The sequence below is a fragment of the Oncorhynchus nerka genome, linkage group LG11, assembly GCF_034236695.1.
Source record: "Oncorhynchus nerka isolate Pitt River linkage group LG11, Oner_Uvic_2.0, whole genome shotgun sequence".
Classification (NCBI taxonomy): domain Eukaryota; kingdom Metazoa; phylum Chordata; class Actinopteri; order Salmoniformes; family Salmonidae; genus Oncorhynchus; species Oncorhynchus nerka.
Genome location: NC_088406.1, coordinates 68,590,424 through 68,618,324, shown reverse-complemented (window position 1 = coordinate 68,618,324; position 27,901 = coordinate 68,590,424). Strand labels below are relative to the sequence as shown.

Genomic DNA, 27,901 nt, shown 5'->3' with positions numbered 1-27,901 from the left:
TCAACTCTCATGTTCAACTCTCATGTTCAACTCTCCCGTTCAACTCGCCTGTTCAACTCTCCTGTACTGTAAATGATGTGTATCTTTTCTCCCCGAGGGAGATGACGTTTATGAATTAGCCTACTTGGGCTGTGGACAATGGAATTATGACATTAACACATCATGGTATTTTGCGGGAGTTGTTGTCCCACAACCAACCAGAATCCAGGATCCAAACAACCCGTTTTTTAATGCCCTATAACACCCCACACTGCTTCACCCAAGCTTTACCGGGACCTCAAACAGCCAACTCAGTTGGAACGGGAGGCCTCACAAAAAGCTGAGCCGACCTTCAGTACTTGAAGTATAAAAGCACACCTTTAACTGCCCAGTGAATACAAGGTCTAGCGATTTTCTAACTGTTTGCACAGATGCTCTTTGTTTCGTTCAAAGAGGAGAAGCCTTGATGAAGAGAGAGAGCATTTAAATCCATGTATAGTCTTTCTAGCTGTGCCAGACACGGTGTGAATTGTTACGAGGGTCTCACACACACTCGTGCACAGACTCATTCGTAGATCAAAACCCAGGGTTTACCATTATGGCAGTATCACAGGCCAATCTGTGCAGAAGAGCATCTTCAGTAAAGCTGATACACATGAGTCCTCTCTGTATCTCTCTCTCTCTCTCTCTCTCTCTTTCTCTCTCTCTCTCTCTCTCTCTCTCTCTCTCTCTCTCTCTCTCTCTCTCTCCCCCTCCCTCCCTCCCTCCTTCCCTCTCTCACCCTATCTCTCTCAACTCTCCTGTGTGGCCAGATAGACTTTGATTCCTCTTGGCCCAATGTCTGTCCCCTCTTCTCTTCTCTGGCACTCCTTCAGTCTAAAGCACTACTTTAATGAGGCTGCCTGCACCATCAGCCAAACAATACACACAGACACGCACAGACATAAACACAGACACGTACAGATATAAACACAGACACGCACAGACATAAACACAGACACGCACAGACATAAACACAGACACGCACAGACATAAACACAGACACGCACAGACACGCACAGACATAAACACAGACACGCACAGACATAAACACAGACACGTACAGACATAAACACAGACACGTACAGATATAAACACAGACATAAACACAGACACGCACAGACATAAACACAGACATAAACACAGACACGCACAGATATAAACACAGACACGTACAGATATAAACACAGACACACACAGACACACACAGACATAAACACAGACACACACAGACATAAACACAGACACGTACAGATATAAACACAGACATAAACACAGACACGCACAGACATAAACACAGACATAAACACAGACACGCACTGACATAAACACAGACACGCACAGACATAAACACAGACACGTACAGATATAAACACAGACATAAACACAGACACGCACAGACATAAACACAGACACGCACAGACATAAACACAGACACACACAGACATAAACACACACACACAGACATAAACACAGACACACACAGACATAAACACAGACACGTACAGACATAAACACAGACATACACAGACTTAAACACAGACACGCACAGACATAAACACAGACACGTACAGACATAAACACAGACATACACAGACTTAAACACAGACACACACATACATAAACACAGACACACACAGACATAAACACAGACACACACAGACATAAACACAGACACACACAGACATAAACACAGACACACACAGACATAAACACAGACACGCACAGACATAAACACGCACAGACATAAACACAGACACACACAGACATAAACACAGACACACACAGACATAAACACAGACACACACAGACATAAACACGCACAGACATAAACACAGACACACACAGACATAAACAAATCAAATCAAATGTATTTATATAGCCCTTCGTACATCAGCTGATATCTCAAAGTGCTGTACAGAAACACAGCCTAAAACCCCAAACAGCAAGCAATGCAGGTGTAGAAGCACGTTGGCTAGGAAAAACTCCCTAGAAAGGCCAAAACCTAGGAAGAAACCTAGAACCAGGCTATGAGGGGTGGCCAGTCCTCTTCTGGCTGTGCCGGGTGGAGATTATAACAGAACATGGCCAAGATGTTCAAATGTTCATAAATGACCAGCATGGTCAAATAATAGGTCTGGGACAGGTAGCACGTCCGGTGAACAGGTCAGGATTCCATAGCCGCAGGCAGAACAGTTGAAACTGGAGCAGCAGCATGGCCAGGTGGACTGGGGACACACCACTAGAGGGATATCTTCAACCACCAACTTACCATCCTGAGACAAGGCCGAGTAAAGCCCACAAAGATCTCCGCCACGGCACAACCCAAGGGGGGGGCGCACACACAGACATAAACACACACAGACACAAACACAGACACGCACAGACATAAACACGCACAGACATAAACACAAACAAAGATAAACAGACACACACAGGCATAAACACACATAGACACACACAGACATACACACATAGACACACACATATATAAACAAACACAGACATAAAAACACACAGACAAACACACACATAAACACACACAGACATACACACATAGACACACACAGACATAAACACACACACACACACAGACATAAACACACACACACACAGACATAAACACACACACACACAGACATAAACACACACAGACATAAACACACACACACACACACAGACATAAACACACACACGCACACAGACATAAACACACACACACACAGACATAAACACAGTACAGACAGTAACGCAAACACACACTGAGAAATGCAAGCAATCAGACACAGGCACACACATAATACACAGAAAGACTCACAAACTCTCTCATACACACACAGAGACAAGCACACAGTTACAGGCATCGTGCCCCAGCCCAGCCAGTCCCCAAACGATCCGGGTCCTGATTTGAATTAGTTCCGGTTGTTATGAGCAGAACCATAAAGCCTCAGAGCTCATGCAACAAGAGGCGGGTGGTGAAGGATGTTAGTGTTTTATAAAGGGACGCAGGGGTCGGACAGCTATACCCCAGGGGCCTTCACAAGGGGTGTGTGTGTGTGTGTGTGTGTGTGTGTGTGTGTGTGTGTGTGTGTGTGTGTGTGTGTGGAACAGTAAAAGGAACCCAGCACTAACACAAAGCCGTACTAAAGCAGTCAGTCACAGAGAGCTGCTATAACTGGTAACAGACATGTCCACTAGAGTCCTCCTTGGAAGAGAACAGTCTTGCTAAGGAAAGTACTTTGGATTACACACACACACACACACACTTGGCTGTTATGTGGCTTGGGATAATACGTGGGATGCACGCAGACATACACATACACACACACACACACTTGGCTGTCATGTGGCTTGGGAATAACACGCTATTGTGTGCTCGCTGTTCCACAGAGGGTAAAGAATGAAAGCAGAAGACCAAATAAAGGTTAGCCAAGTGTGTTCAGTTGGAGCACAATGAGACAGTGGTTTTCAATTTCTGGATGAAACCATGAAACCAGAGACCGAAATTCTTCAGGTCCCAGAACCCAATACATAGGACGGGTTATACTAACACAAAGGACCAGAAGAAAATAGTTGAGTTGTCACTCTGACGCGGAACTCTCACCGAGTGATGACACTGGAGCACTTGATCGCCTTTTCCATGTGTCAAACAGAATAGGTCCTGTAAGCTTTTTCAGACGAATATCAATCGTGAAATCTATTCAAATCAAAGTTGTAAGTTAAGCTAAGGTTTATCCCCAGAGAGATACTGTAGAAAACCTTTTTTTTCCTCCCCAACCACATTTGGCATGACTCTAAAATCTTCCTGCGTGGTGATTTGAGTCTAGATATTCCTTTTAGAGATGTTTACACGATGTGATGTTGGTGCACACCAAATCCAGTCTGAGGTGGTAGCAGGGTCATGGGGTTGACTGTAGCCTGCGGTTATTAGCTGAACACACATGCATACCCCCCCCCCCCCCCCCCACACACACACACACACACTGAGCTGCAGCCTTAGCTGTCTGTAACAGTTGATCTGGATACCAACAAGTATAACAGTGTAGTCTGTTGCTGTGTTTTCAGCCTATTTGTTTGGATGGAGGTAGTGTATTGGTTTAGGTGGTTTAGTGGATATTGCAGACCGAGCTCGCTCTCATATCTGCTCCTTATCCAGATCAGACACACACACACACACTCACGCCTCTCCAGTCTCCACACCGTTCCCGTACAACATAAAACTGCACAGCCATGACATTACAAAAGTATGTAACAAAGGTTCTATAGCAAAGGTTCTGTTGAGGTGTTTCAGCCAATAAGGTGGATTGGCAGTACTTGTGCCACCACAGCTAACTATTGACCCAAGCCCAACCTATGGCATTATCCAATGTGTGTTATTAAAGGAGCGGTGGTTTTAAGGGGATACTTCGGGATGCTGGCAATGAGGCCCCAATCACATAGTATCCCTTTAAGATACAGCGCCAGTCCATTACCCCCATAGCCATATGTTTTCATTACCCTTCCCCTTTAATGGCGGGTGGCACGTCAAAATAAAGCACCCGTTTATTGTTTGATCTCGGCTCCGCTCATTAAACCCTTTAATGAATTACCAGTTGGTATTATTATTATATTATGCAGTTAAAAAAAAATTGCCCCCTTCTAGATTGCAAAAGAAAACACACTAGAAAGCAGACACGCACACACACCAGAGAAGATGTAATAACAGAGTGTTTCTATCAGGAGTTAGTTTAAAGCCAGGAGAAACATGCTCCTAGGCCAGACGTTGTAATTAGAGCTAGCTGGGGAGACCAGGGTGGGGTCCCTTCGCTGGCAGAGTGTGTTCAGGACACACACAGTATGTGCAGACACACACAGTTTACCCGAAAGAAAACACACCCGCCGCACATGGTAATTAAGTCTGTGGTTACGGTGACACTGGCAGTGTGTGTGTGTGTGTGTGTGTGTGCGTGCGTGCGTGCGGGCGGGCGGGCGTGCGTGCGTGGTAAACCCGTGGTGACCAGGCCACGAAATCTGTTACCTTTTACCCGTCACTTTTTCCACCCTCAATTTGTTTTTTATTTTGATTGATTCTGTTGTTATTGGGCGACCATGTTGGATATCAAAGGCTCGCTGAGACCCACGTCAAGCCTCCCTCCCCCATCTAATGAAAATACAGACTGATCCAATACCTCTGGGAGGGACAAGAGAGAGAAAGAGAGAGTATAATAAGGAGAGGGAGGAGAGAAAGAGAGAGTGAAGGAGTAAGGAGAGAGAGGGAGCAGGGGGAGAGAGGGAGCAGGGGGAGAGAGAGAGAGAGAGTGAAGGAGTAAGGAGAGAGAGGGAACGGGGAGAGAGAGGGAGCAGGGGGAGAGAGCAGAGGGAGAAGGGGGAGAGAGAGAGTATAATAAGGAGAGGGAGGAGAGAAAGAGAGAGTGAAGGAGTAAGGAGAGAGAGAGGGAACGAGAGAGAGAGAGAGAGAGTGAAGGAGTAAGGAGAGAGAGGGAACGGGGAGAGAGAGAGAAGGAGTAAGGAGAGAGAGGAACGGGGAGAGAGAGAGAGAGAGAGTGAAGGAGTAAGGAGAGAGAGAGGGAACGGGAGAGAGAGAGAGAGAGAGAGAGAGAGAGAGTGAAGGAGTAAGGAGAGAGAGGGAACGGGAGAGAGAGAGAGAGAGAGAGAGAGTGAAGGAGTAAGGAGAGAGAGGGAACGGGGAGAGAGAGAGAGAGAGAGAGAGTGAAGGAGTAAGGAGAGAGAGGGAACGGGGAGAGAGAGAGAGAGAGAGAGTGAAGGAGTAAGGAGAGAGAGGGAACGGGGAGAGAGAGAGTGAAGGAGTAAGGAGAGAGAGGGAACGGGAGAGAGAGAGAGAGAGAGAGAGAGAGTGAAGGAGTAAGGAGAGAGAGGGAACGGGGAGAGAGAGAGAGAGTGAAGGAGTAAGGAGAGAGAGGGAACAGGGAGAGAGAGAGAGAGAGAGAGTGAAGGAGTAAGGAGAGAGAGGGAACGGGGAGAGAGAGAGAGAGAGAGAGTGAAGGAGTAAGGAGAGAGAGGGAACAGGGGGAGAGAGAGGGAGCAGGGGGAGAGAGCAGAGGGAGAAGGGGAGAGAGAGAGGGAGCAGGGGGAGAGAGAGAGAGAGAGTGAAGGAGTAAGGAGAGAGAGGGAACAGGGGAGAGAGAGGGAGCAGGGGGAGAGAGCAGAGGGAGAAGGGGAGAGAGTGAAGGAGTAAGGAGAGAGAGGGAACAGGGAGAGAGGGAGCAGGGGGAGAGAGCAGAGGGAGAAGGGGAGAGAGAGAGAGTGAAGGAGTAAGGAGAGAGAGGGAACAGCGGGAGAGAGAGGGGGAGCAGGGGAGAGAGAGGGGGAGTGAAGGAGTAAGGAGAGAGAGGGGGAGCAGGGGAGAGAGAAAGGGAGTGAAGGAGTAAGGAGAGAGAGGGAGCAGGGGAGAGAGAGAGGGAGTGAAGGAGTAAGGAGAGAGAGGGAACAGGGGGAGAGGGAGCAGGGGAAGAAGGGGGACAAGGGGGAGACAGAGAGAGAAAGACTAGAGCTAGAAAGTGAATACAGTTGAAGTCGGAAGTTTACATACACCTCAGCCGAATACATTAAAACTCAGTTTTTCACAATTCCTGACATTTAATCCTAGTAAAAAATTCCCTGTCTTATGTCAGTTAGGATCACTACTTTATTTTACGAATGTGAAATGTCAGAAAAATAATAGAGAGCATAATTTATTTCAACTTTTATTTCTTTCATCACATTCCCAGTGTGTCAGAAGTTTGCATACGCTCAATTAGTATTTGGTAGCATTGCCATTAAATTGTTTAACTTGGGCCAAACGTTCCGGGTAGCTTTCCACAAGCTTCCCACAATAAGTTGGGTGAATTTTAGCCCATTCCTCCTGACAGAGCTGGTGTAACTGAGTCAGGTTTGTAGGCCTCCTTGCTCAGCCTGTACATTAATGATCTGCCTTCTGTCTGTACTGGGTCTGAAGTTCAAATGTATGCAGATGATACAGTGATATATGTGCATGCAAAGAGTAAACAACAAGCTGCACAAGAACTCACTACTGTAATGGTCCAGGTTACAAAGTGGCTCAGTGACTTGTGTTTGCATCTCAATGTGAAAAAAACTGTTTGCATGTTCTTCACAAAGAGGGCAACAGATGCTACTGAGCCAGATGTCTATGTGTCAGGGGAGAAGCTCCAGGTGGTATCCGATTTTAAGTACCTTGGCATCATACTTGACTCCAACCTCTCTTTTAAAAAGCATGTGAAAAAGGTAATTCAAATAACCAAATTCAACCTAGCTAATTTCCGATTTATACGAAATTGTTTGACTACAGAGGTAGCAAAACTGTACTTCGAAACTATGATACTCCCCCACTTAACATACTGCTTGACTAGTTGGGCCCAAGCTTGCTGTACAACATTAAAACCTATTCAGTCTGTCTACAAACAGGCTCTCAAAGTGCTTGATAGGAAGCCCAATAGCCATCATCATTGTCACATCCTTAGAAAGCATGAGCTCTTGAGTTGGGAAAATCTTGTGCAATACACCGACGCATGTCTTGTATTCAAGATCCTTAATGGCCTGGCTCCCCCTCCACTCAATATTTTTGTTAAACAGAAAACCCAGACATATGGCAGCAGATCCACAAGGTCTGCCATGAGAGGTGACTGTATAGTTCCCCTAAGGAAAAGCACCTTTAGTAAATCTGCATTCTCTGTGAGAGCTTCCCATGTCTGGAATACACTGCCATCAGACACACATAACTGCACCACATATCACACTTTCACAAAATGCTTGAAGACATGGCTAAAGGTCAATCAGATTTGTGAACATGGTCCCTAGCTGTGTGTTGCCGCTCTCCATGTTGTCTGTTGTCTGTAGCTTGTGAGGTGTGGAAACACTTTGTTGCTTTTATGAATTTTGTCTTGCTGCTTTTTGTTCTGTCTGTATGCTACGTCTTGCTTGTCCTATGTTGCTCTGTATGTATGCTATGTATTCTTGTCCTATGTTGCTATGTCTTGCTTGTTCTATGTTGCTATTGTCTATATTGTAATTGTTTTTAATAACCTGCCCAGGGACTGCGGTTGAAAATTAGCCGGCTGGCTAAAACCGGCACTTTTACTGAAACGTTGATTAATGTGCACTGTCCCTGTAAAAATACAAATAAACTCAAACTCAGCTCACACACGCGTTTTCAGATCTGCCCACAAATGTTCTATAGAAATAAGGTCAGGGCTTTGTGATGGCCACTCAAATACCTTGATTTGTTGCCCTTAAACAATTTTGCCAGATGTTTGGAAGTTTGCTTGGGGTCATTGTCCATTTGGAAGACCCATTTGCGACCAAGCTTTAACTTCCATGTCTTGAGATGTTGCTGCAATACATCCACATAATTTTCCTCCTTCATGATGCCATCTATTTTGTGAAGTGCATCAGTCCCTCCTGCAGCAAATCACCCCCACAACATGATGCTGCCACTCCCGTGCTTCACGGTTGGGATGGTGTTCTTCGGCTTGCCAGCCTCCCCCTTTTTCCTCCAAACATAACGATGGTCATTATGGCCAAACAGTTTTATTTTTGTTTTATCAGACCAGAGGACATTTCTCCAAAAAGTACGATCTTTGTCCCCATGTGCAGTTGCAAACCGTAGTCTGGCTTTTTTATGGCGGTTTTGGAGCTGAGCGGCCTTTCAGGTTATGTCGATATAGGACTCGTTTTTACTGTGGATATAGATACTTTTGTACCTGTTTCCTTCATCATCTTCACCTGGCTGTTGTTCTGAGATTGAGTACATTTATCTCCAGGAGACAGAATTCGTCTCCTTCCTGAGCGGTATGACGGCTGCGTGGTCCCGTGGTGTTTATACCTGCGTACTATTGTTTGTACAGATGAACATGGTACCTTCATGCATTTGTAAATTGCTCCCAAGGATGAACCAGACTTGTGGAGGTCTACAGTTTTTTTTCTGAGATCTTGGCTGATTATTTTTTTTCTTTCGCATGATGTCAAGCAAAGAGGCACTGAGTTTGAAGGTAGGCCTTGAAATACATCCACAGGTACACCTCCAATTGACTTAAATGATGTCAATTAGCCTATCAGAAGCTTCTAAAGCCATGACATAATTTTCTGGAATTTTCCAAGCTGTTTAAAGGCACAGTCAACTTAGTGCCTTTAAACTTCTGACCCACTGGAATTGTGATACAGTGAATTGAAAGTGAAATAATCTGTCTGTAAACAATTGTTGGAAAAATTACTTGTGTCATGCACAAAGTAGATGTCCTAACCGACTTGCCAAAACTATAGTTTGTTAACAAGAAATTTGTGGAGTGGTTGAAAAACTAGTTTTGTATGTAAACTTCCGACTTCAACTGTACGTGTGGAGTGATAGGTCTTTGGAATCTAATGGACTTAGTAAATACCCTCAGTGCATGTGATGTGTAGAGATTTGAGGTCCTTTTCCATTTAATTCCAACCTCCTCATACCCTCACTGACTCACCCTCGAAATCCCAGCCAGGGAGCTCTTTGGCCCCTGGTTTGAAAAGAGGGGGAAATGTGTTGGTGTTAGGAGAGGCTAAAAACATCAGAGACACCTCACACCCAGGGCTTTCTGGAGCATCACACTAATGAAAAGACAGTGGATAGACAGTGGCAGAGCTTTACACACACACACACACACACACACACACACACAGTGGAGGCGCTCTCTGCACAGAAGATAACCCCTGCTTATGGTTAAATAAAACGGCCTTCTGTACGAGGACAGTCACTACACTGAGAAAACAGGCCAGGGAGATCTGTCTCTCTCTATTTTCCTTCTTCCTTTCTCTCCAAATAGTTTTCACAGATGAATGAATAGCATTCTTGCCTCCGTGTGACCTCTCCGTTCTCTTGTCACTTTGCCACACCACCCGGAGTGTAGCTGTACTGAGACTTTTCTGAACCCTTTCGGCTTTGATGTTCTCACTGAAAAGTGTTCAAAGATGACATTCTCCACTCCAGTCCTCTCAGGGTGTGCTAAGATGTACTAACCCTTCTTGACCCACTCTCCTTTGATGTGTCGTCCCGTCCCCCGTCCCCCAACAGGTCCTCCAGGAGGAGACGTCCATCCCGGGCAGCGACCTCAACCTGCTGTACCTGTCCTCGCGGGCGGCCGGCTACAAGCCTGTCCTCAAGGTCACCATGACACAGGCCAGTGTGCCCTTCAACCTCATGAAGGTAGGGATTTCTTCTTTAGGTGTACCTAAATTGTGACTGGCATTGCTATCTCCGTAGGTCTTGTAGGTGTTACATTTTAGCCCAAAATACAGTGAATACAAAATACAGTGAACATTTGAGTAAATGTGCTAACACAAAACCAGGGCTACAGTTTATTTGGATGTCAAATGCCTTTTGAGTGCAACATGTACAGTCAGTCTTGCCCTAGCTGGCCATTATAATGCCCGTCTGAAAATTAGTTTATTTCATCATCTATTCCAGGTGCACCTGATGGTGGCGGTGGTGGGGCGTCTGTTCCAGAAGTGGTTCCCTGCCCAGCCCAACCTCTCCTACACCTTCATCTGGGACAAGACAGACGCTTACAACCAGAAGGTCTACGGCTTGTCTGAGGCAGTCGGTGAGTACTGTGGAGCAGGCCAAAGTACGCCACGAGTTAAAGGGACATTTAAAACATGTTCATATTCATCATCTCCAGCACCAACCCAACATCAACGTGCGTTTCTATGTTTTGTGGTGGAAAAGAGAGAGGGAGATAAATGTTTCAAATGACGTCATCGGTGTGCATCATGTGATTTTAACCATTTGCCTACTAATTGCTTACTAATAGTCTACTAATTGTTTATGATGTCATTGGAAACACTTATCTTCCTCTATTTTGTTACTACAAAACATAGAAATGCTCCCTTTTCACATATGTTGATGTTGGGGACATTTTGAAATGTCCCTTTCAGGTTGATTTATCCCCAGAGGGCAGTTACTCTTGGGCATGAAAGGTGACAGGCAGACACACATACTATTTCTTCAGTGACGCTAACGTACTCCTTTGTCCGCCTTTCCTAAGCCCGCGTAGAGCACATACATGACATGTGCCTTTTTCTTAAACAGCTCTTTGTAAATGCCAAGGAAGCCCCTAACAGACTGCTGACAAAGAACTGACTTCAGTCCGATGTGTGGGCTGAACGGTTGAGGAAGTGTTTTGGTCTAATACGGAACGTCGAGGCCTTCAGATCAGCCTGTGTGATGTCTGTCTCCACGGCGATATGCTAATGAGTTCCACACAACACACAACTGCTGCTTGTGGTCGTTCTTCACTTTTTTTTCCTTTTTTTTCTCTGTTCTTTTTTTTCTTTCTTCGGGTGTTTTCTTTCCACACGTGTATGATAACTCTACAACACAACTACCACCACAGAGAGGAAGACATTGTTCTTTATTTCACACACACACACATACACACACACACACACACGCTCAGCTTTCTGAAGGTCATGGCAAAAGATGGCTTCCTTCTAACTAAAATACAGCCGGGCGGTGCAGCTGCTTCTGGAGACCGTTGATGGTTGTGCTCACAATGACATCCCCAACCACACTTGTCACCCTACGCTCAAGCTGTTTCACTCTGAGTCCCTGACAGGCAGGCAGACAGACATGCCGCGGCATATTATTTTCAGTCCTGTGGGATTGGGGAGGGAGGGAAAGGAAGTTGGCCAGTGTAAAACTACCCATGTTTCTCTCATGTGTAAATAAATATAAAATGACCGCCTTTACATAAACAAACTGTTAGACACTGTAGACGCTGCAGCGTTATTATTGTTGAGTCTAATGTATTCTTGCTTTGCCAGGAAGGAAGAGATAGGAGAAGGAATAGGAGGGTGTTATTAGAAATGGCCCAGGCCCAAGTCATATTGATTGATTGGGTTTTCACCTTCTAACCTCCCCTTCGTCAGCATTTGTTTTTTTCCAATTGCATTATGTTTGTCTGGTAATTTGGCCTGCGCCATTATTGCCCCCTCAGAGGGGGGTTTGTCGTAATGTGATCGGCTGAAGACAGATAGGAGTTTAAAAAGAGCTGTAAGGAGATGATTATCAAGTTTGGGAAAGTTCTGTTATTACAAACTGAGTGGAGGTGTTGAGATATGACGGCAGAGATGAATTGTAATTGTGTAAGAAGACTAATTTGAATCCCTAATAATACCAATAACATTGTCTAGGCTTGTACTTGTCGTTAGTCAGTTGGAGTTTTGTCATGAACAGTATCTGTGCTAACCCGATCCCCTCCTTCATGTTCCTGTTGTAGTGTCCGTGGGTTTTGAGTACGAGTCGTGTCTGGACCTGATCCTGTGGGAGAAGAGGACAGCCACACTGCAGGGCTATGAGCTGGACGCGTCCAACATGGGAGGCTGGACGCTGGACAAACACCATATACTGGATATCCAGAACGGTAGGAACATGACTGCACACACACACACACACACACACACACACACACACACACACACACCAAGCAGACATGCGTGGGGACGCTCACACTCACATACAGGACCTCCCCACACACACTCTCTCTCTCTCCCTCACTCTCTCACACACAAACAAACTCACATTTACACACATGAACACAAACACACTCATCACCAAGGACTGTACATATGAGCCGTGTGACAATATTCTTTCCTATGTGAAGACTCAACAGCGCATTGAAGCCAAGTGAAGTCTGTTAAGATGGAGTCTCATGGAGACATAACATACGCAGTTGGAACTATTCCAGGAAGTGACGTTGCAGGCTAGCTCAGTGCTGCCCCCTCTCATTGAGTAACTCAAGTTGAAGGCTGACTGGCGGTACTGCAGGCTGCCATTACCAACTAAATTATCATTAGAACTTCTGTGTGCGATTTTAAAATAATCAGTTCAAGGAAATACATCTGATGTATTGGAAGCAATTATTGGTACCATGATTGTTTTCGAAAAAAATGTACAGGACTATTGACCACAAAGATTGACATTTTTTTCCATTCACTATAATGGAGGATCCTGTTTTATGCCAATAATGCCTGCAGTACCACGGTCGGCCTTGAACTTCCATTGCTTCAGTGAGAGGGAGCGGTCTTTCTCCTCTGCTCGTCACACGCGTACAGATTCCCCCATCACCTCTACCTCCAGCTTAATGCCTATCCTACAGCCGTAACTCTAATTCATGCCTTGTTCACCTTTACAAGCTACCTAAGTGGTCCTTCTCAACAGATTTACACAGGGCTTATCGTTATTCGCTGACATAAGCTTGTTAAACAGGAAGCTCAACAGCGCATCAATTACAGGTGCTATCTATCGTACAGAGACACGGTGAGGAGCTTTAAAAACACTAAGTCACATCACAGTAGACAGTTAGGAATCGGGGAGGGTGTGTGTGTGTGTGTGTGTGTGTGTGTGTGTGTGTGTGTAAGCCACGACGGGCTGACTGACGACGTATCTCATCTAGCGCCCATGTTAATGTAAACACTGCTAACCAAACCGAAGAGCATCATCGACTTATCTGTCAGAGGGACCTTGATGGAGAGGGAGAGAGAGAGATTCTTTACGGGACACCATGTCATCAACAAGACATCAGATAAGCTGTGACGTATGCCAGCCATGCCACCCTCTACCCTGACCAGTGACACTTCAACAGGAGAAACAGAGGGGGAGAGATGGCAGAGAGAGAGAGAGGGATGGGGAGAAGAGAGGGGAGGAAGGAAAGAGATGGAGGGGAAGATGTAGAGAGAGAGGTGGGAGGAGAGAGGGGAGGAAGGAAAGAGATGGAGGGGAAGATGTAGAGAGAGAGGGATGGGGAGGAGAGAGGGGAGGAAGGAAAGAGATGGAGGGGAAGATGTAGAGAGAGAGGTGGGAGGAGAGAGGGGGTGAGATAGAGAGGGGAGGAAGGAAAGAGATGGAGGGGAAGATGTAGAGAGAGAGGTAGGAGGAGAGAGTGTTAAGTATCCCTAACACATACTGTAGGTCTAAAGCCCTTAAAGAAGGTAAAAACCGGTTAAGACAGAATGTGTTCATAAGTGAATGTGTAGCAAAACCCCCACACACCATCCCCTTATCCTCAACCCTCCCGTTTGACGTCCGTCCACTTTTCAAACTGACACGTGTTAATTGAATCAGCCCCGTCGTCGAGGCGACCAAACGACCATGACAGGAGTGGGAGAGATAAGATCAGCTCAGAACGGGACAGGGACATAAAAACCCTCCCAGACAGACTCTTAACAGAGCGGGAGTCTATAACAGACACACACATTGGATGTCAATAGGGACAGAGGGACAGAGGGGATCATGCTGGTTCCTAGTGAAGGCCCAATCTACCAGAGTAATGAGACTGGAGATGAGATGAGGCTGCAGTGGAGGAGACTGCTTGCTATCCGGTATCCTTGGGACGTCCATGCCCTAAACCCTAACCCTAACCTTAACCCCTACTCTAACCCTAACCATAACCCTTACCTATCCTTAACCCGTATATATCCCTAACCCTTAAACATTCTCAATTTCAATGGGGTAGGGACGTCCTAAAGATCCCAACTGGGATTTCGGGAAAAGCAGGGAATTTATTTAAAGTTTCAGGAATTTTGCAACCGTATGTACAGAATATATGACTTCAGCTTCATTCAAATGTTATAATCTACATTCTTTTTTATGTGTGACCCATGACCCTAAACTGATGATTAAACGGAACTTTATAACAGCTCACGTTTATAGTTTATACCTACAGAGTTAGGAAACCGTTTCCATAACCTCTGGTACTCTCTGTAGACTTACTGTATGGAAAAGATTATCCCACTGCTTTAAACAGTAGAGTAGGTTGGAAATAGTTGTCGCTATTGTAGTAGGAGCCAAAAGGCCTGCAGAATGAATGCATGGTTATGGGAAGTCCTGGACTTATAAAACGTTAGACAACGACCAACCGTCAGCCATCACATGACATGTTTGACATTACAGTCCTGTAGCAGACGCTCTTATTCAGTCACTCACATTCTGCACTCAGCAAACTGAAGCAGAATGAGAAAATACTGTCAAGAAAATACTGCAAATGTGTCATAAGCAAGTCACTTCAGTAACTAGCTGCAGCGATCAAAGCCATAGACATTATTCTGAATATTCACAATGCTGAGGGGGAAGCAGAGGAGGAGTCTGAGAATGACCAAAGTGTCTGATATCGAATACAGGCTATGTAGTGTGAAGGAAGGACATTGATGCGTTGAATCCTAATTGCTGTAAACGCTTCCCCTCCATTCATTCTTTGGTTCACACACATGAACTCACAATGCTTGTAGCCCGCTACAAAACACACACCCAGCTAATGAACGTACAGTCACGTGTGTTGTTTGGTTGTCGGGGGCGATCGTCGTCAGGCAGGCTCAGGTTGCCGGGGCTGAGGTGTAGGGGTTAAAGGGGGGTTACGGGGTCTTGCTCTTTCAGTCATCCGACTCTTTAGTGACACTAAGCCTTCTTTCAACTCTCCGGCTTAGTCTCAGCTGTCTGAAGGAATTCCGCTGGTCTTTCATCTCACACACACACACACACATACAAACACACACACACACATATACACACACAAACACACACGCACATACACCACGATCACACACATATACACACACACAAACCCACATACACACAAACACGCACACACATACACACACATGCACACACACATGCATACACACACATATGAACACCCTATACATACAGTTGGCAGTTTGACCCAGACCCAACACCCCCACTCTCCCACCCTCCCAGTTAGTCACCCCTCTCCTTATCCCACTTTCCCTCCTTTTCCAAGACCCCCAAACACGCACATACACACACTCATCCCCCCTCGACACACACACACCTACTACCCCAACCACCCCATTACAACCCCATATCTCCATCTCCCTCCCTGGCCCTTTGATTGGTCCCATTACTCCATCAGTTAGCACAGAAATCAGACCCCGTTACTCCATCAGTTAGCACAGAAATCAGACACCATTACTCCATCAGTTAGCACAGAAATCAGACCCCATTACTCCATCAGCTAGCACAGAAATCAGACCCCATTACTGGGGCATCTCAGCCAGCCTCCTACTCACAGGACACTGGACCTCCATTACTGCTCTGTTGCCCCAAAATGGCCACCACAACACAGTTCCTGTGCATCAGTCCTTCAGTCCACCTACTAGGACAGGACACTGTACTGCTCTGTTGCCCCAAAACGGCCACCACAACACAGTTCCTGTCCATCAGTCCTTCAGTCCACCTACTAGGACAGGACACTGTACTGCCTCTGTTGCCCCAAAATGACCGCCACAACATAGTTCCTGTCCTTCAGTCCTTTAGTCCACCTACTAGGACCCAGATAGGACACTGGACTTGCATTACTGCTCTACAGAGCCAGAAAGGCTGCCACAACAAAGTTGTTTTGGTGATATGTAACTTTTAAGTTGCATGTATTTGGAACAATCTACATTGGTCAGTCCAAAATTATTTTTGAATTCTGTCATGGAAATAAATCTATTTCCTGTTACCAAGTAATTTATCTGCCTTTAGATTTCCATGTGGACCAATTTATCTGTGAATTCTGAAAGGTTATCCAAGGATTGTTCCATAAGGTTGTGTTTTTAGGGAGTGATATTGGTTCTTGTAGAATACATTTTGTTTTCCTCCATGTGGTTATAGTGTTTTTAACTATACTGTTGTTTATGTGGTTGTAATGACAGCCTTGTCGTTGTTAGTCTCTGTCTTCTTCCCCTGGCCACAGGAAGTGTGTCACATATCACAGTACAATGGCAGCGGACACACTACCCTTCTTCTCCTTCCCTCCATCCCTCCCTCCTTCATCCCTCCTTCCCAATGTCCTCTATCTGTCACCAAATCCATCAAATTACCAGTCATCCCTCTCTCTAAATCCCCAGGGCTTTCACTAGCCGAGAACTTGAGCCCTCACAGCAGCGATGTGTGTGTGTGTGTGAGGGTCTCGTGCGTGTCACTGCACTACACACCCAGATCAAACACACTGACTAACAGGTCCCTCTCAGTGTGAGATTGATGTCCAGATATTTATTTCCTTGAAAGATGCATTTATACGCATCGATTTATTTCAAATGCGAGCAGCTTCTAGTATTTCTCTTTCTGCAGTGATATCTGAATCAGAGCCTGTTGTGCTTTCTGGTTTATATCACACATGTATGTACACACACACACACACATAACACACACATTACACACACACACACATTCATTATGTCACCCCCCGCTAGATAGACATGTAAGAAGTGTTGGCCAACAGCAGTTAAGTGATAGATGACCACATCACAGCTTTCTCCTCGTAGACTATCATCACCACACGTCTTTTATCAGACATCTCCTCTTACGTAAGGCCGCTAAGAATCCAGGAATCTGTCAGTCGCTCGACAGTTTAGAGAGAGGGAAAAGAGAGGGAGGAGAGGGAGAAAGAGAGGGAGGAGAGGGAGAAGAGAGAGATGAGAGGGAAAAGAGAGAGAGGAGAGGGAGATGAGAGGGAAAAGAGAGGGAGGAGAGGGAGGAGAGGGAAAAGAGAGGGAGGAGAGGGAGATGAGAGAGAGGAGAGGGAAAAGAGAGAGAGGAGAGAGGGAGATGAGAGGGAGGAGAGGGAGATGAGAGGGAAAAGAGAGAGAGGAGAGGGAGATGAGAGAGAGGAGAGATGAGAGGGAAAAGAGAGGGAGAAGAGAGAGAAAAGAGAGGGAGGAGAGAGAGAAAAGAGAGAGATGAGAAGAGAGATGAGAAGGAAAAGAGAGGGAGAAGAAAGAGAAAAGAGAGGGAGAAGAGAGAGAAAAGAGAGGGAGGAGAGAGAGATGTGCGAGATGAAGCCACAGCTCTCACTCCTTTTTTCCTCCGTCAGGCAGTTCCATCCTTTCAACTTCCTGTCTGCCGGCTTCAAAGCCCTGATTGGCCCTCAAACACTTCCTGTGTCGACGATGTCTTCCTTCCTGTGTCACAACACCAGTGTGTTCTCTAAGTGGACTCACAACTTGACACCCCCCCCTTCTCTCTTTGACTAGTTTTTCTATCACCCTCTTCTACCTGGCCAGCCTCTTCTCTAGTGGGTGTGCAGGTCCAGATAAGCATAGTGTTTGGCAGCCATTATTGTGTCCATCCGGCATCTGCAACCACGACAGGTCTCTCAGGGGAAGCAGTGATGTCTGTAATCTGAAAGACAGCATTCATGGACAGGGGAAAAAGAAGCACTCTACTACCCAACTCACCCCGTAGACTCCAGACATCTCTCACACAAACTCATTCTCAATATTTCATTCTCTGTCATTCCCTTTTTCCTGGTCCTGTGTGTTTTGGCAGCACTCTCTCACACATAACCCACCTAAAGGCAGTAGGAGGCAGGTGTTTTTACACACACACACACCTTCTCTCTCATAGCGTATACACTAACATATATTCTCCTGTATCCTCGTACCAACCGTCTCGTCTCTGATTGGTTGGGAGTGTGTAATGTGGTGACGGAAGAACCTGGAGTGGTGAAACCCTGTGATGTCCCCCCCTCCTTCCTCTGGGCCTGTCTCCCCCCCTTTATATCCTCTCCCTCCTTTCCCCCCTCTTTCTCTTTCCTTATCAGGCCTATTCAGAGGCCTGTGATGCTGTAGCTCCAGCAGCCAGCTCAGCAGGTGGGCCTCACTACCCACAATCCCACTGGAGTCCTTGGCACCTGGGGAAGCCGGGGTGCCTCGTTCTCATTCCCCCATTTTAAACTCTCCCTCTCTCTCCCTCTCCATTTCCTTGGCCACGTCATTTAATGTAGTGTCTCACTTTAGGGAGCTGTTATTGTTTTCCAATTCTTCTGAGTTGGAAATCCAACAAAAAAATTGGTTGTGTTGACGTCAGAAGAGCTGGAGACAGTCAATCTCTTTCAGAGACCAAGCAAGCACCACAGGGAAGCTCTTATAACCATTACCTAGATTAATTTTTTATATCCATTATCTAGACTAAGCTTTTATAGCGATTACCTAGTTTAATCTTTTATAGCCATGACGGATTAAATTCTTATAGCCATCATCTAGATGAATTTGTATAGCCATTACCTATATTAAGATCTTATAGCCATAATCTAGATTAATCTTTTATAGCCATTATCTAGATTAATCTCTTATAACCATTACCTAGATTAAACTCTTATAGCCATTACCTAGATTAAGCTCTTATAACCATTACCTATATTAAGATCTTATAGCCATAATCTAGATTAATCTTTTATAGCCATTATCTAGATTAATCTCTTATAACCATTACCTAGATTAAACTCTTATAGCCATTACCTAGATTAAGCTCTTATAGCCATTACCTATATTAAGATCTTATAGCCATAATCTAGATTAATCTTTTATAGCCATTATCTAGATTAATCTCTTATAACCATTACCTAGATTAAACTCTTATAGCCATTACCTAGATTAAGCTCTTATAACCATTACCTAGATTTAGCTCTTATAACCATTACCTAGATTAAGCTCTTATAGCCATTACCTAGATTTAGCTCTTATAGCCATTACCTGTATTAAGCTCTTATAACCATTACCTAGATTAAGCTTGTATAACCATTACCTAGATTAAGCTCTTATAACCATTACCTAGATTAAGCTATTATAACCATTACCTAGATTAAGCTATTATAGCCATTACCTAGATTAAGCTATTATAGCCATTACCTAGATTAAGCTATTATAACCATTACCTAGATTAAGCTCTTATAACCATTACCTAGATTAAGCTACTATAACCATTACCTAGATTAAGCTCTTATAACCATTACCTAGATTAAGCTCTTATAACCATTACCTAGATTAAGCTATTATAACCATTACCTAGATTAAGCTCTTATAGCCATTACCTAGATTAAGCTCTTATAACCATTACCTAGATTATGCTATTATAACCATTATCTAGATTAATCTCTTATAACCATTACCTAGATTAAGCTCTTATAGCCATTACCTAGATTAAGCTCTTATAACCATTACCTAGATTTAGCTCTTATAGCCATTACCTAGATTAAGCTCTTATAACCATTACCTAGATTTAGCTCTTATAGCCATTACCTGTATTAAACTCTTATAACCATTACCTAGATTAAGCTCGTATAACCATTACCTAGATTAAGCTCTTATAACCATTACCTAGATTAAGCTATTATAGCCATTACCTAGATTAAGCTATTATAACCATTACCTAGATTAAGCTATTATAGCCATTACCTAGATTAAGCTATTATAGCCATTACCTAGATTAAGCTATTATAACCATTACCTAGATTAAGCTATTATAGCCATTACCTAGATTAAGCTACTATAACCATTACCTAGATTAAGCTCTTATAACCATTACCTAGATTAAGTTCTTATAACCATTACCTAGATTAAGCTCTTATAACCATTACCTAGATTAAACTATTATAACCATTACCTAGATTAAGCTATTATAACCATTACCTAGATTAAACTCTTATAACCATTACCTAGATTAAGCTCTTATAACCATTACCTAGATTAAGCTCTTATAACCATTACCTAGATTAAGCGTGGACAAGCAACTAGCGTGAAATACCAACAGACAAAGGTGTTTAGCACAGAAAGAGGGGAGCAGTGACAGGTCCAGAAGGATTATTATGAGAAATAGATTTTGGTTAATGACTATTCACCTGCACTGTACCGGATTGTAAAATAATCACACACATTTTGTTCCACGCTGTTACACACGCTAAAACACACATGGGTTGCAGTTTATTTCAATGAAATCGATAGAAAGGAAGAATTCTCGATCTACACACACAAACGCACACATACAGTGCAACACACACACGCTACACACACAGCACCTGGCCACAGTGGTGTTTTCCCTGGTAGGTCAGTCCAGGGCCTAACTGATTGAGTCGTTTTCCTACCCAGGACCCTGTTCATTTGTTATTGTTGATTTCCCCTCACACACCAGAGTCCCAAAAGGAGAGGTGGTGTGTACGCACGCACACACACACATACATGCACCTAATGCTTTCCCGCTAGAGAGGAATATAGTGGTGAAGGGTGACTAGGGCAGAAATTCCACCTGAGAGTGGGAGGTGTGTGTATGTGTGTGTGTGTGTTTGTTTGTTTGTTTGTTTGTGTGTGTGTGTGTGTGTGTGTGTGTGTGTGTGTGTGCGTGCGTGCGTGCGTGCGTGTGTGCGTGCGTGCGTGCGTGCCGTGCCGTGCGTGCGTGCGAAAACAGGAAATAGGCCACCCATCCCATTTCCTACATGTACCCTTGTGACCATCATTCTGACCGTTGATATTTCAATTGGTGTGAATATTCCATAATAAATTGCTAAATTAATGCATTTATAGCATTCAAAATAGGTCATCAGAAACCTCAGGCCACCAAACGTAACCTTTAATCAGCCATAAATGTATTGATTAGTCAGAATCGCATAGACTAAAAACTAAAATAAGATGATAGTGTATTTTCTGACTGCAAGACAACAGCTTAGCTGGCCCATCCAAACTACACCTGAACTATATTGATAACTAATGTCACACATATAACAATAGATGTGGCCTAAAGACAATACTAAATTGACAATAGTCTGTTGGGTGAAAATATGATAAATTGCATTGACAAAGAAGGGAACAGAGATGACCAAATCATCCTACAGAGTTCCATGCAGGCCAGAAGTTCAAATTCCTAGACCCTATCAGAAACAGCAGATTCCAAGGTTTCTAATGAAGCTATTTTCGCCAAACAACTCTGCAAATTGTGCAGATGGTCTCTCTTTCAAAATACTGAATAACTGCAGCTCCACATGCCTGCGTTCCTCATTTGAGTCCTGGTGACAATCAGCAAAAGCCATTTGGGCTATTTTTGTAATATTCCATTATATTCTTACTCTGAAATACATGTGTGTTGACTGTGGTAGGGCCCGTGATGTCTGCTAAACTAGCACGGTGATTTCATTGGCATCATTAGCAGCCATAGCCTACTAAAAGCACAGATAATTACAACTCAAAATATGCTCTTCTATTCTTTTAAATACATTGTATTGTATAATGTTTTTTTATGACCTTCCTAAACTAAATATGATTATATTTCCTTGTGATTGTTTATATTAAATGGATTTATAAGACTGGTGTCTGTTGATAGGCTACTGGTCGAGGCCAGGCTATGCTAATGTTAAGTAAGCGTACAGTCATTTTGACCCAAGTGGCGCTTTGAGGATGAAATGCCTCAAAACTTGTTTTATTTTATTATATTTATCTCAAAATATTGCTAGAGTTTAAAATACACATATTTAGGAAAAGGTGGGTTTGAGGTTTTTAATTGAAAGGAAGTTATTGATATTCCAAAATTGAAAATGGCCAGATTGAACGTCTTGGCTGTTCTAGTGTTAACGGCTCAACAGAAGGGCTTCAAGGTCAATGTCACAGTCAGCACCACAAAGAGCCATGGCTGGACATGGAATAGAATCAGAATAGAATAGAACTCTATTGAGGATAGGCATTTCTCTTAAAAATGGTCATTATTATTCAAATACGTCCTACACATAGACATCATGGACAATACACTGCAGTCTTCAGGAAAATAATACTTCCCCAAATCATTTTACATTTACATTTACAATCAACCCAAAACACTGATGTTATGGTCTTCCGTTGAACTCTGATGTCAGCTTCCGTATTGTAGATATTTAGAGCGGGCCGGGTTCCAGGTCTAATCTCCATTACAGCGCATTATGCTGATTTTCTCTGACACGCCCCAAGATGGTTATCCTCTCGCTTTCTCTCCGTCTTAATAATGGAAAATGTGTACAAGCATATTTTATCGTCTCTACTCGTTCGCTCACAGACGCACACAAACACACACACTCGTTCATAATGCATGCATTCAGGCAGAACCCGAGGATTATATTAACCCCTTGTTACCCTGATGTTGTAATACCCCATACAGACCTATTGCATTGTTACACTAATGTGACCGTGTCCGTGGTTCCTAAGGGAGGAGTTACTGTTCATGTCCATTAGGGACGCAGCCCATGTTCCCAATTCCTCTGCTATAGGAGTCCTACAGAACTCCTACAGAACATCTCTCAGAGGAGACGAAACCATATGTATGCAGCAGGTGGGGATTGCTACCTATATTAATATACAGTGTGTGCTTTCTCAGCCCCAATCCGTCTTTGTTAGGCCACTCCAGCACACACACACACACACACACACACACACACACACACACACTATCCAAACCACTCCACAGCCCCAATCACCCAATCACATCAGCCTTTCAAACAGGCACAGCGCTGAGCCACCCGCTCTGCTATAGCTAACGCCAGCTCCACTCAGCAGGATCCATCACAGCCGCTACTGCTATCGCTAACCGCTAACTCCGCTCAATCAGCTAATCGATGAAAGCGCCTGGTGATCAGGGGGCGCTAGGCTAACTAGCTACTTGAGATTTAGGGGGTTCAGCTGGGGGTTCGGTGCGTGGCTACAGTTGGTCAGGGGTTCGGGCTGGCAGTTAATAAACCTAGCAAGTGGCAAAGCGGCTGCGCAGAATTCCAACATGTTGCCCGACGTGAATAATTTAAGGCACACAGCGTGACGCCATCCTTTGAAGTGCTTTCTTTGAAGCAAAAGCCCCCTTTTTCCTCCTCTCTTCTCCTCCATCCATCCCTCTCTTCATCTCTTCCCCCTCTCCATCCAAAATAACTACACCAAGACTTGGTCCTGTTTGCACTGCCTTTTGGTTCCCAGTGGAATAACTTTGGTGACGCTGCTTCTAGTAGTTCTCTGTGAGAGTACGGGCTCTATCCACCCCCTTCCTTCCTTCCTTTCTCTCTCTCTCTCTCTCTCTCTCTCTCTCTCTCTCTCTCTGTCTTTCTGTCCTCTGAGTTCTGCTAAACGTACTAAAGAGCGAGAGAGAAAAAGAGGAATGAGAAAGGAGGGACGAGGCTGGTGTGGTTTGGCTGGGCGGTCGGGAGGAAGTGGAAATAATAACATGAAGTTTTGACGGAGGCTGTGGTTGAGGCGTAATTGCGAGCTCTGAAGATGACAGCAGTTTTGGGAGTTGTTGTTATTTCTGAATGACCCAAATGACCTACCCAACCATACATACATCCCTCATCTCTCTCTCTCTCTCTTTCTTCATTCTCTCTCCCTTTCTCTCCACTGGCAAGAACTTGAAAGATTGTTTTTAAAGCTATACTGAACAAAAATATAAACAGTTCTTGACGTAAACCGGAGCGCCTGACACCTACTACAATACCCCGTTCAAAGGCACTTCAATATTTTGTCTTGCCCATTCACCCTCTGAATGACACACATACACAATCCATGTCTCAATGCTTAAAAATCCTTCTTTAACCCGTCTCCTCCCCTTCATCTACACTGATTGAAGTGGATTTAACAAGTGACATCATTAAGGGATCATAGCGTTCACCTGGATTCACCTGGTCAGTCTATTTTAATGGAATGAGCAGGTGTCCTTAATGTTTTGTATATCAACTGCTACATAAAATAAGAAATTAATTTCTATATGCAGCAATACCTTGATGAACGTAAAGTAGGTGTTTGAATGTGTACATTACGTCGGTGTATTGTACACTGTGTCCATGTACTTTATATACGTTCATGTTTGTTGTCTGTGCATAGACTCACGTTTTCCCTCCGTCAGGAAGGAATTCGTTATTCTATTTCATAACACTCGGCCACGCCACAACACGGCTGCGCTACCATCTTTAAGCGGCGTCCGTTTGCCGTCCGTGATTCCCTCCGACCCTGGTCTCTCTCTCCCAGTGTCCTTGATCCAACCAGAGCCATGAAATAAAGATCAAAGGCTTCTCCTCTCCCTCTCTCTCCGCCCGCTCTCCCCGACTGCTCCACACCTTGTTGCCTCGTACACGCACGCACCACACCTCGCTCCAGCACAGATAAAACACCCCCTGTGAGTTGATGGACAGGTCCAGTTGTAAAACTTGTTCTTTATTTTGTACTTATCAGACCACTAGGCTTATATATTTTTTTTTTCTAAAGCCTAAAACTACCCCCTAGCTGTAGGATACCCAATGAACTGACACACTGCCTCTAGCATTAGTTCCTGTTGTTATTAGCCAAGCGATTACCAGAACACCACGTGTGCCGCCCAAGCCCTCTCCCCTCCATCACCATATCCTCAGGCCTGATATTAAACCCCAGTGTTTTGGATCAAACTGAAAACACAACCCCACTGGCTACATCACACAACCCAAAATCCACACAGCAGCACCCTCGGCCACTTTCTCTACCCGTCTCTCTCTATCTCTCATTCTATCTATCTCTCATTCAGCTTACCATGGATGCCCCACAGCCAATCAGAAATGGTTCCTGTCATGCTCTAGCCAATCATTGCCAGTCTCTGGGCAGGGGTGGGCAGAGTGGGCCAAGGCCTGTGGGTAGTGTTACAGGGTGTGTGTTTGTTCCAATGTCCCTCAGGAGACAGGGCATGGCAGAGCACAGAGGTAAGCTCCGTACATCCTGGGGGGAGCTTAGTATAACAACATTCCTTTATATCCCCACAATATTCCCAAAACATCCCCATATATCCCCACAATATTCCCAAAAAATCCCCATATATCCCCACAATATTCCCAAAACATCCCCAAATATCCCCTCTATATTCCCAAAACATCCCTATATATCCCCACAATATTCCCAAAACATCCCTATATATCCCCACAATATTCCCAAAACATCCCCATATATCCCACAATATTCCCAAAACATCCCTATATATCCCCACAATATTCCCAAAACATCCCCATATATCCCCACAATATTCCCAAAACATCCCTATATATCCCCACAATATTCCCAAAACATTTCAATCGTGTTCATTTCATTTCTATAGTATATTCAGTGCTTTTAGTGGAAAGAAAAAGCTGCCAAAAATAATTTTAGGTGCCAGCACTCATTTTAATTTGACTATACCAGGGTTAATATTTTAGAGTGAATATTCAGTAATAAATTTGAGGTGCCCATTACTGGCCAAATTCATGCACTAAGTATATGGAGCAGAAAGGAACTTGAGACAGGGACAATGTCAAGGCACCAGACCTGAGAGAATAGAATGATTGATTAACACGCTGCAATTGAATTGATTTGGTAGCTATTTCCTTTACTGGCGGAGGGGAATAATTGATGATAATGAGAGCAGTAATTCAAAAGTTGTGTATTCACAAAGATAAATACATTGTTGAGGAAGTTATTGATACGGATGATGATAACACTAATGATACTGTTACTTAGTAATTATTATGATATTATTTAAGTTGTAAATATAATGTAATAGTATATATTATATACAATATTATAGCATGATTTAAAAGTATTTAATGTCATTTTTTAAATAATGATGAATTGAATAAATATAATATTATTTAATAATTATTATTATCATAAGTATTACAATAAGTATAGCTAGTAATCAGAACAATATGAATGTTATAATTTTGTATGTAGTGTTTTATCACATTGCTAAGAGTGTTATTTCTTTATCATACTTTATCATATTTGTCATATATCATAGTTTTGTCTCTATGAATATGCAGACAATCAAGTAGCTGTAATTATTATTTTAATTGTCCGCAATTTTTATTGTTAAAGTAATGATTTAGATTATCACATCTTTTTTTTTAAATCTAGAAATTAAGAAAGTATTTGTATCTTTTTAGTTTTTATATACAGATAATTGTATATAACCTGGTTGTATATAAACCAGGTTATATATATTGTATATATATAATTGTATATAACCTGGTCTGTATTTATTGATAGAGGCTATTTCAGAATAGCAGTGGTTTGAAGTACTGCACTTTATACTAGGTGCAGATGGTTTTTACATATTTGTTGCTTTGAAAACTACACATATGGTTGATCCCATTTAACTCCCTTTGTCTTTAAACAGTTTTTTCAAATCAGCACCCAGTTGTGTGTTACTGGTGGGGGAGGCGTCATGTTCTTAAATGTGTGGTGACACACACATGCATCTCTCCATCTCCCACACTGTGTGATCCTATGGAACCCTGTTGAGAAAGTGAGAGAACGAGAGAGAGAATATCTATTTCACTTGCTTTGGCCATGGAAACATACTGTGTGATTCCCATGACAATAAGGCCCTTTGAATTGAATGAGAGAGAGGTGCAAGCTCAGGCAACACCTACCCAGGGTGCCCCACACCAATAACACCCTCATCACCCCAGCCCTAACCCCCAGCACCATACACCTGCGCTAACACCATTTATCAATTCCAAACGACCACCATTACCAGATAAAAACCTGCCCTCGGTCCCAGCACCACGTAAATGAACATTCCAATGATCAAAAGCCCGTAATCATGACAACAGGAGCAGCTGTGGTATCAACCCACTTAAACCCTGCTACGTTTCCTTCTGATCACATTCTCACAGAGGTGAAAATCATCTGAGAAATACAATATTCAAAGCCTGTATTAATTACACATTTTTGGTGAAATGCTAATGCTGTGTGTGTGTGTGTGTGTGCGTGTGTTTGTGTGTGCGTGTGTGTGTGTGTGTGTGTGTGTGTGTGTGTGTGTGTGTGTGTTTAATTCTGCGAGAAGCGTGAATATTATTTTTTGGGGTCTAATTTTAAAGCATTTCCTGGCTGCAACGCTGGTTAGCCTTGGGACGAGGATTAATAGGAAGTGGTGTTGAGTTAAAAATGAAAAACAACATTGGCCTGAGTTTGTTCTATGAAAGAGAGAGTGAAGAGAGTTTGTAACTCTTTGATTTGATTTTCCTGTGGTGATCATCTGGTCAAGTGAAACTCTTGGACACTACAAGCCATTCAGAGTGTTACGTTGATCCCTCAGCCACGTTTGCAACAACCCAAATCATATTCCCTC

General features: G+C 43.8%; 1 protein-coding gene across 3 annotated transcripts in view; it reads left to right on the top strand.

The window, feature by feature from the left end:
• The window catches only part of LOC115137566 (teneurin-3-like), a 383,150-nt gene that overhangs the window by 317,242 nt on the left and 38,007 nt on the right, over positions 1-27,901 (top strand). For all 3 annotated transcript variants that reach the window (XM_065024893.1, XM_065024894.1, XM_065024895.1), the window contains 3 exons: positions 10,076-10,207; positions 10,469-10,604; positions 12,282-12,425. In XM_065024893.1, the coding sequence (XP_064880965.1) occupies positions 10,076-10,207; positions 10,469-10,604; positions 12,282-12,425 (412 nt within the window). The remainder of the gene's footprint in view (positions 1-10,075; positions 10,208-10,468; positions 10,605-12,281; positions 12,426-27,901) is intronic.